Below are 9,523 nucleotides of genomic sequence, written 5' to 3' on the forward strand. Positions count from 1 at the left end.
TTTTATTTTATTTTATTTTATTTTATTTTACAATTGACTAAAACTCGTATATGCGGACACAAATCAATACAACCTGAACAGGCATGTGTCAGACTAGTCATGCTAAAATGTAAATATTTTATTTTATTTTATTTTATTTTATTTTATTTTATTTTATTTTATTTTATTTTATTTTATTTTATTTTATTTTATTTTATTTTATTTTATTTTATTTTATTTTATTTTATTTTATTTTACAATTGCCTAAAACTCATATATGTGGACACAAATCAATACAACCTGAACAGGCGTGTATCAGACTAGTCATGCTAAAATGTAAAATGAAGGTTGGAATTGAACCCTGGTCTCCTAGCTGTGAGGTCTGAGTGCTAACCACTCGTCTGCCGTGCAGCGTACGTATGTTAAGTTTCAATGAAATACTTTGGAAAAGAACGGGCGGGCCGTATTTCAACACTTGGCGGGCCGGATGTGGCCCCCGGGCTGTAGTTTGCCCACCCCTGATCTAAACTGTTCTGTGGCGGTTTTGGAATGTGCGAGGAAACTGGAGTACCCGGAGAAAACCCACACATGCACGGGGAGAACATGCAAACTCCACACAGAGATAGCCGAGGGTGGAATTGAACCCTGATCTTCTAGCTGTGAGGTCTGAGTGCTAACCACTTGTTCACCGTGCAGCGTACATATGTTAAGTTTCAATGAAATACTTTGGAAAGAACAGCCGGGCCGTATTTAAACATTTGGCGGGCCGGATGTGGCCCCCGGGCTGTAGTTTGCCCACCCCTGATCTAAACTATATACCAACCATGTGGTATCTTGTGCAACGAAATATATACAGTAAATACGTTGCCGTTTATAGAAACATATTGTTGTTGAATAAGTTAATACAGTTAAAAATGCAGCATTTCCAGAAATGCTACAAACCTCAAACAGTAAAAAATTGCCTGTGATGAAATACAGATGTTGTGTTGTGACGACTTAACATATAAACATACACATATAGTGTACTACTAAAATGTCCTAACATATTTGTTGTGTAGCGCTAGTTCTTTTTAGCTGGTCATGTGACATTTCCAGGAAGTGATACTGTACTTTTGTTCCTAGCATGCAGTGTGACTCACACATGCATTAATGAATGAATCATCATTTTTTTTTTTTTTTTTTTTTTTTTTTTTTTTAGCATGACCACCTCCGAGGCGTCCCATAAAAGCTTTTGTGTCTTCTATTGGACACACTTCTACTGTTTCACACACACACCTCACAATTGAGCGAGCATCATTGTCCTGCTGAGAGATGCGTAATGGAAAAGATAAATGGAGGATAAAGCTAAGGTGACAGGCCTGAGCGTGTACATGTGTGTGTGTGTGTGTACATGTGTGTGTGTGTGTGTGTGTTTGCACGTGTGCGCACTGCACAACAGAGCAGCAAACCATCTGCTCATCTCCTCTTAATGAACAAAGCAAACAGCAGGAGTCAAGGCTGTCTCCAAATCTGCTCTCTCTTTATTGGCACACACACACATCAACACACACACTAACACACACACACACACACACACATCTTTGTGCTGTTTAATCTGATTATGTTTGATTGAGAACAGGAGCAAAGCAACCTTTTTAGACCTGACTCCTCCACCGGTGACAGAGAAGGTCTGAAACACAATTAGCAAGCTGTTCCTTTCAGCTCTGCGCCGCGCTCACATCTGACCGCGGCGAGCAAATAGAGCTAATGGGCGGGAACTAACCAATGGGAACTAACGGGCCCGCTGCTGTATGACGAGATGCCATGCTATTAGACAGCTGTTGTGTGTATCTCTGGCGCAAGAGATGTACTTTGGAACATAACGTGAGAACCGGATCAATTGGAGATCCGGAGTCACATGTGATTTCAGGAGCAGGGGCCTCTCTTGGACCTTGACGGTCTATGATATGGTCATTGAAGTACACACTGTACATATCGCTTTGTGTACGCCAAGTACTCTTGAAATGCTGCACATTGAGAACAGTTATGAAGTCGCAAACTTTGACTTGAAATTTCTCACACCTCAATTTGCTGTACAGCACATCCGTGATATCTTTAAGGTGTTTTTGGTATTTTTGGTACACGCCTTTAGCAGCATATTATTAGTTTAAACATACCCTTACAACCTATAGGTAGATATCTTCATCAATACATCAAATGCATTTAAAATTACCATTAGCCAAAAATAACCCATGGCTTATTTTCTACAAAATAAATAAATAATAAATAATCATTATTTATTATTATTGCATTATGAATTAATGAAAATTAATTAAGTATTAATACATAAAAATTTTATTATGATCATATAATTATTTTTTTGGATGATGATTATTATTACTACTATCATTAAATATTTTAATCCATTATTTTTAAGTCTTGTCAGTAATTACCATGAAATTTAAAATATAACTACAAAAATATAATGATTAATACTCATTTTCACCTTCGTTGGAAGTCTTGTTAACACTGTGATATACCACCCTCTAGTGGTCAAATAGTGCCACTATTTTTGAACACAACTTATAGGTAGATATCTTCATCAATACATCAAATGCATTTAAAACCATACCATTAGCCAAAAATAGTCCATGGCTTATTTTCTACAAAATTAATAAATAATAAATAATCATTATTTATTATTATTGCATTATGAATTAATGAAAATTAATATAAGTATTAATAAATATAATTTTGATTATAATAATATAAATAATTATTTGGATGATGATTATTATTACTACTATCATTAAATATTTTAATCCATTATTTTTAAGTCTTGTCAGTAATTGCCATGAAATTTAAAAAATTACTACAAAAATATAATGATTAATACTCATTTCGTTGGAAGTCTTGTTAACACTGTGATATACCACCCTCTAGTGGCCAAATAGTGCCACTATTTTTGAACACAACTTATAAGTAGATATCTTCATCAATACATCAAATGCATTTAAAACCATACCATTAGCCAAAAATAGTCCATGGCTTATTTTCTACAAAATAAATAAATCATAAATAATCATTATTTATTATTATTGCATTATGAATTAATGAAAATTAATATAAGTATTAATAAATATAATTTTGATTATAATAATATAAATAATTATTTGGATGATGATTATTATTACTACTATCATTAAATATTTTAATCCATTATTTTTAAGTCTTGTCAGTAATTGCCATGAAATTTAAAAAATAACTACAAAAATATAATGATTAATACTCATTTCGTTGGAAGTCTTGTTAACACTGTGATATACCACCCTCTAGTGGCCAAATAGTGCCACTATTTTTGAACACAACTTATAGGTAGATATATCTTCATCAATACATCAAATGCATTTAAAACCATACCATTAGCCAAAAATAGTCCATGGCTTATTTTCTACAAAATAAATAAATCATAAATAATCATTATTTATTATTATTGCATTATGAATTAATGAAAATTAATATAAGTATTAATAAATATAATTTTGATTATAATAATATAAATAATTATTTGGATGATGATTATTATTACTACTATCATTAAATATTTTAATCCATTATTTTTAAGTCTTGTCAGTAATTGCCATGAAATTTAAAAAATAACTACAAAAATATAATGATTAATACTCATTTCGTTGGAAGTCTTGTTAACACTGTGATATACCACCCTCTAGTGGCCAAATAGTGCCACTATTTTTGAACACAACTTATAGGTAGATATATCTTCATCAATACATCAAATGCATTTAAAACCATACCATTAGCCAAAAATAGTCCATGGCTTATTTTCTACAAAATAAATAAATAATAAATAATCATTATTTATTATTATTGCATTATGAATTAATGAAAATTAATATAAGTATTAATAAATATAATTTTGATTATAATAATATAAATAATTATTTGGATGATGATTATTATTACTACTATCATTAAATATTTTAATCCATTATTTTTAAGTCTTGTCAGTAATTGCCATGAAATTTAAAAAATAACTACAAAAATATAATGATTAATACTCATTTCGTTGGAAGTCTTGTTAACACTGTGATATACCACCCTCTAGTGGCCAAATAGTGCCACTATTTTTGAACACAACTTATAAGTAGATATCTTCATCAATACATCAAATGCATTTAAAACCATACCATTAGCCAAAAATAGTCCATGGCTTATTTTCTACAAAATTAATAAATAATAAATAATAATTATTTCTTATTATTATAGCATTATGAATTAATGAAAATTAATATAAGTATTAATATAATATAATTGTGATTATTATCATATAATGAATTATTTGGATGATGATTATTATTACTACTATCATCAAATATTTTAATCCATTATTTTTAAGTATTTTCAGTAATTACCATGAAATTAAAAATACAACTACAAAAATATAATGATTAATACTCATTTAAAAATATGTACATATTGAGTACATCTCTGGAAGTTTTGTTAACACTGTGATATGCTACCATCTAGTGGCCAAATAGTGCAAGTACAAGAAGCTATCAAATAAATGCCTTTTGGACCAATGTGCTTCCCGTAGTCTATTCCGTCTTCACTTCCTGTTCTTCACTACTCGTCCCAACATGCATCGCTTGGAGAACTTCATTTCGCTGTTTTGTTTTTAGTTTTACAAGTATCCCTTGTGTTATAAAGCCACTCGACGCCATGTTTACCACCACTGGTTCCCGGGGTTTGTGTGAGTATTTCCGGTTTGATAGACTTCTGTCAATGGCTACACGTTAGCTTAGCTAAGTAGATTAGCGTCGCTTGTCATTCATTTATAGGAGGCAGCGGGTAGTGAAGTAAATATGATTTTAGTTAATGAACAACCTACATCTTATATTTTATCACTTGTGTTAAGCTAGCTGTGGCGTAATTGTGGGAAATATCGAAACTGCACATGTGAAATGGTGAAGACTGTTTGATACATTTGGTTAGAACTTCCTGGTTGTTCTTCTGCTTTGTATGTGTCTGTACCATAATGATTTGTGTTTGCAGACAAAGCGCCTCTGTCTAAGGGCCTCCTGTTGGTGCTTAGTGGGTTGACGGTGATGCTCAGCCTCCTTCCACAGTACCAACACATGTTCGAGTACAACATGCAGGCTGTCAGTCAACAGCAACAAGTATATAAACGCTTCTAATCCATTTCTCTACCCTCAAATGTGTGAATGCATACTTGTCTAGCAGAGCTAATATAGTAAATAAAGTAAATCAAAGTAAATTAATTGATTGCTACAAAGATTTAAGCATGTAATTCCCCGTTTAAAGTGCTGTAGTACGGTTCAATGATGACCTCTAGTGGCTGGGATTGGTATAGCAATGGCATCAGGGTAATCTGATTGGACAATTAGTAAATGATGTGATCTTCTAGACATGCCAGGTCCTCCTTAAGCATATAGCTTTTTTTACACTCTCATTTTTGATGACAACTAATATTGAAAATGCTCAAATGTGTTTGAACCCACTACAGATGTGATTGTGTCTCATATTTTGGTTGTTAACCCGTCACGTTGTAGGTGTGGAGGTTGTTGTGTGGCAGGCTGGTGTGTCTCGACGTGAAAGACTCCTTCTGCAGCGGCTTGCTAATCTACAATTTCAGGATCTTTGAGAGGAGGTTTGGCTCCAGGAAGTTTGCTGTAAGTAGCGAATGGTTTGTACTTTTGTACACCGCGCCGTATACTGAACACTGAACACGCCGTTCACTTATCATTGGGTAGTAGTACTCAACATTAGTATTTTTATTACTGTATTTCATGTAATCTGCGCACATTGACACCAAAAAAAGGTTTGCAAAATAAATCACAAAATGAATGTACTCGATTAATAAATCATATTTGTCCTACTGCTGTCATGGGAGTGAAATGGAAAAGGAAAGGAAGGGTGCTTTTTTGCAGCTGTGCTGTAATAAGACCCGCTTACTTGTAGGCATACAGGGACCGCAGAGAACCCCAGACGTCTGTATTAGGTATTGTTGTCAGGAATAAACAATCTGGTTCTCATTCTATAATTTGGTTCTTTAAGGTTCCCTTATCCTCTATTCGAAATCCACTTAGAGTCCTCGGGGGGGAGGAGTTCTACATTACTGTCTTTCATGTGATCCGTGCACATTGTGAGTGACTTAAAAGAGCTCATGACACCAAAAAAGGTTTGCAAAATCAATCACAAAATGAATGTACTCAATTAATAAATCATTTTTGTCATACTGCTGTCATGGGAGTGAAATGGAGTGGTTATTTTCACACTCCCCCACCCCCAACGCCGCCATTTTGGCTGTGATGTCACACACGGGAACCCTTTTGGCAGTCCCTCCAGCCGAGGAGGCATAGCAACGCGAGGAAAAAATGAGGGCTAGTTTCTGACATTTCAGACTGTTTCTTTCTGGTAGTTGAAGAAGACGAACGTTTGAGGGAGTGTTGGGCATCAGATCATACAGACCCGGGTGGGGGGGGGCACCGTGGGGACAAATTCTGACCAATATGAAAACCAGGCAGACAGTGATTTCATTTGGGATGTCATTTAGGTGCAGTAGGGTCTCCAAAATGACGGTCTTTTGCGGCCAGCCTGAATTTTTTTGTTTTTATTGTTCCGTGGTACATTTGAAAAAAATACAATAAAATGAGAAAAAACAAAAAAAATTATAAATAAGTAAAAGTAATTTTTGGGGTATTAAATTAAAAAATAAAGTCATAATATTACAAGCAAAAAGTCTTAATTTTAGGAGAATAACATAGTATTGTGAGGCTAAAAAGAATAATGATAATAACATAATTAGTTTAATAAGAAATAATATATGGTTTTATGGTTTTATTTCATATGAACATGCATCCCATAACCAGTTCACAGTTCCACATGTCCAAAAAGGAGTAGGAAGAAGCAAATCTTATTAAATCCTACCCCTCCATCTGGTACTTTTACAATTAGTAACTGTTACATTTGTTCACTTCCTGCTTTCCTAGTATAATAAAAGAAACATTTTGGTTTTATTTATTTATTTTTTATTTTTTTTTTTTTTGTCACGTACCAAAGTACGAGGTGATATGACCATCCAATGACATAATGGGTACCATAGTAACCATCAATATAGTGATATATATAGCACATCATGACTGGTTCATCCTTGTATTTAGCAAACATCAACTATATACATTGGAATAAATTCAAATTAAAATTATTTTCTAAAGTTTCCTTATGATAAACAAAACCACAAATAGTCCAAATATATGAATACAGAAAAAAGGGTATTTTTAGACTAATAATATGCTTTTTTTGTTGTGGTTATGAGTGTTTAATGACTATGATTGCCTGATTATACCTTGTTGTTGTCCTGCCAGTCTTTCATGTTGGCCACTTGGTGTCTCTCTGCGCTGCTGGACCTCCTATTGGCTCAGGCTGTCTACTTTCTCTTTGACTACGAGGTGGAGGAGCTTCCTGCTGGACTGTGAGTCGCCTTACCGAGGTCTTGTTATTAATATCGATAAAAAAAAAAAGCAAATGCTAGTAGTCTCTGATATCCACAGGCTGGCCCCGGTCTTCTCCCTCTTTGTGCCTTTTTACTGGTCCATCCCTAAGGTGCCAGTCACCCAGGTGCTGGGCCACATCAGCATCACCAACAAGACTCTGGTCTACATAGTCGGGCTGCAGGTAGTCCGCTTTTATTTATCTCGCTTTCTCCCCCTACTTGTATGCTCAAGTGTCTTCCTCCATGTCGTAGCTGTTGACATCCAGCCCCTTCATGTGGCTACTGGCGCTCAGCGGACTGGTGAGTCACATGACCGTGCTGGTTTAATCAATTAATTATTAGTGTTTTTTCATCGCTAATCAGATCTCATTTATTTAGATCTCAGGCGGTTTGTACCACGGCAACATTCTCTGGGTGCGGAAGATTCTCTTCGTGCCCGCTTGGTTGGGTTTCGTCGCACGCTACATCCTGGAGCCCATCTTTTCCAGTGAGTTCAATCACATGACCATTCGTTCATTCGTTCATTTATTTTCTACCGCTTTTTCCTCACGAGGGTCGCGGGGGGTGCTGGAGCCTATCCCAGCTGTCTTCGAGCGGGAGGCGGGGTACACCCTGGACTGGTGGCCAGCCAATCACAGGGCACATATAGACAAACAACCATTCACACTCACATTCATACCTATGGACAATTTGGAGTCGCTAATTAACCTAGCATGTTTTTGGAATGTGGGAGGAAACCGGAGTACCCGGAGAAAACCCACACACCGAGGGTGGAATTGAACCCTGGTCTCCTAGCTGTGAGGTCTGCGCGCTAACCACTCAACCGCCGTGCCGCATCACATGACCAAATCTTCAATAAAAGATATGACGTGATTCTTTTGCCTCCAAGGCTCACAACCAACCGGCGAGGCTCCTCTCGGGATGGGCGCCACCCTGGACATCCAGAGACAACAGAGGATGGACCAACTGGATCAACAGCTGCTGCTGGCCCAGTTCAACGAGGCCCACCTGAACGCCAGACAAACGCCACAGGTAGATTACGCACCAACGCACACACAATCACATATGCAAATGTACAGGGATACTTTTGTTCTTCCGGAGGCCGGGTTGCTACAGTGGACCAGGTTGTTTCCCACGCTGAGGCAAAGAGCACAGAACCGGGCCCCCGCCCAGCCCGGCCCACAGGCTCAAACGCACCCCTCCGCTCAGGCGCCGCCACTGGACAACTCTGTTGCAGAGGAACAGGTGCGTGGCAGAGGTGTCTTTTGTGGAACGATATGTTTTACTGCGGTTGTAGTTTGTGTGCACAACTGTTCCTAATAAACTAAATGGAGCACAGTAAACTACAACCACAATAACACACAAAAAAAGTACAATACAAATACGTCACTCGGTGGTGCTGTACGTGTGCACAGGTTGCAAGGCTGGTAGAAATGGGCTTCTCCAGAATGGACGCCCTGGAGGCCCTCAGAGCATCAAACAACGACATCAACATGGCCACCAATTTCCTCCTGCAACACTGAGAGAGAGAGAGAGAGAGAGACAGACGGAGAGCGAGCGAGCGAGAGAACATTGGTGTGAGAGCAGGAAATCCGTAGACGCAAACTAAAGCAGAAGAGGCAAAGGCAAATATTGCCTGTACAGGTAAATACAAGGCACCGTGCTGCCGATTGCGCCTCAAGACGGAACAGTTCTGACCCGCGGAGGATTCGGAGCACAAAGTGGGACACCACGGGCGGGGGGGAGGGGGCCAGATATAGTGTAGCGTTCAACAACACAAAACCCACACGTGATCTTTTCTACTTTCGCCCTCGTAATATATGCAAAACACCACACAACAGATACGCCATATATTTTTATACAGTATTCATCTCACACTGGATTAATAACCCCCCCCCCCCAAGCTTGTATTTAACTCCGTAGGAAGGTTAAACAGTCCAGGACCTTTTATCGAAAAACTACAAATACCAAGCACATTAGTACGTTCATGCTAACGCTGGCTTCTTCCTTCATATTTGTTTGTCTCATGTC

The 9,523-nt window shown here is 37.2% G+C and overlaps 1 protein-coding gene across 1 annotated transcript; it reads left to right on the plus strand.

The window, feature by feature from the left end:
- The first annotated feature begins 4,580 nt into the window (after nt 1–4,580).
- ubac2 (UBA domain containing 2) lies at nt 4,581–9,263 on the plus strand. The gene is made up of 10 exons (XM_058059151.2): nt 4,581–4,729; nt 5,032–5,156; nt 5,550–5,669; nt 7,365–7,471; nt 7,551–7,674; nt 7,745–7,792; nt 7,871–7,979; nt 8,382–8,524; nt 8,594–8,737; nt 8,908–9,263. The coding sequence occupies exons 1-10, from the start codon at nt 4,699–4,701 to the stop codon at nt 9,013–9,015; spliced, it is 1,059 nt and encodes a 352-aa protein (XP_057915134.2). The 5' UTR covers nt 4,581–4,698; the 3' UTR covers nt 9,016–9,263.
- The last annotated feature ends 260 nt before the right edge of the window (nt 9,264–9,523 follow it).

Source organism: Doryrhamphus excisus, linkage group LG20 (genome assembly GCF_037039965.1).
Source record: "Doryrhamphus excisus strain RoL-2023G ecotype Guam linkage group LG20, RoL_Dexc_Guam_v1.1, whole genome shotgun sequence".
NCBI lineage: Eukaryota > Metazoa > Chordata > Actinopteri > Syngnathiformes > Syngnathidae > Doryrhamphus > Doryrhamphus excisus.

Excerpts from the sequence above, each read along its gene's own strand:
- ubac2 (XM_058059151.2), top strand. The coding sequence starts at position 4,699 with ATGTTTACCACCACTGGTTCCCGGGGTTTGT. Across the intron at positions 5,157-5,549 it reads CTGTCAGTCAACAGCAACAA|GTGTGGAGGTTGTTGTGTGG; the intron begins GTATATAAACGC and ends GTCACGTTGTAG. Across the intron at positions 7,793-7,870 it reads TACTGGCGCTCAGCGGACTG|ATCTCAGGCGGTTTGTACCA; the intron begins GTGAGTCACATG and ends TCATTTATTTAG.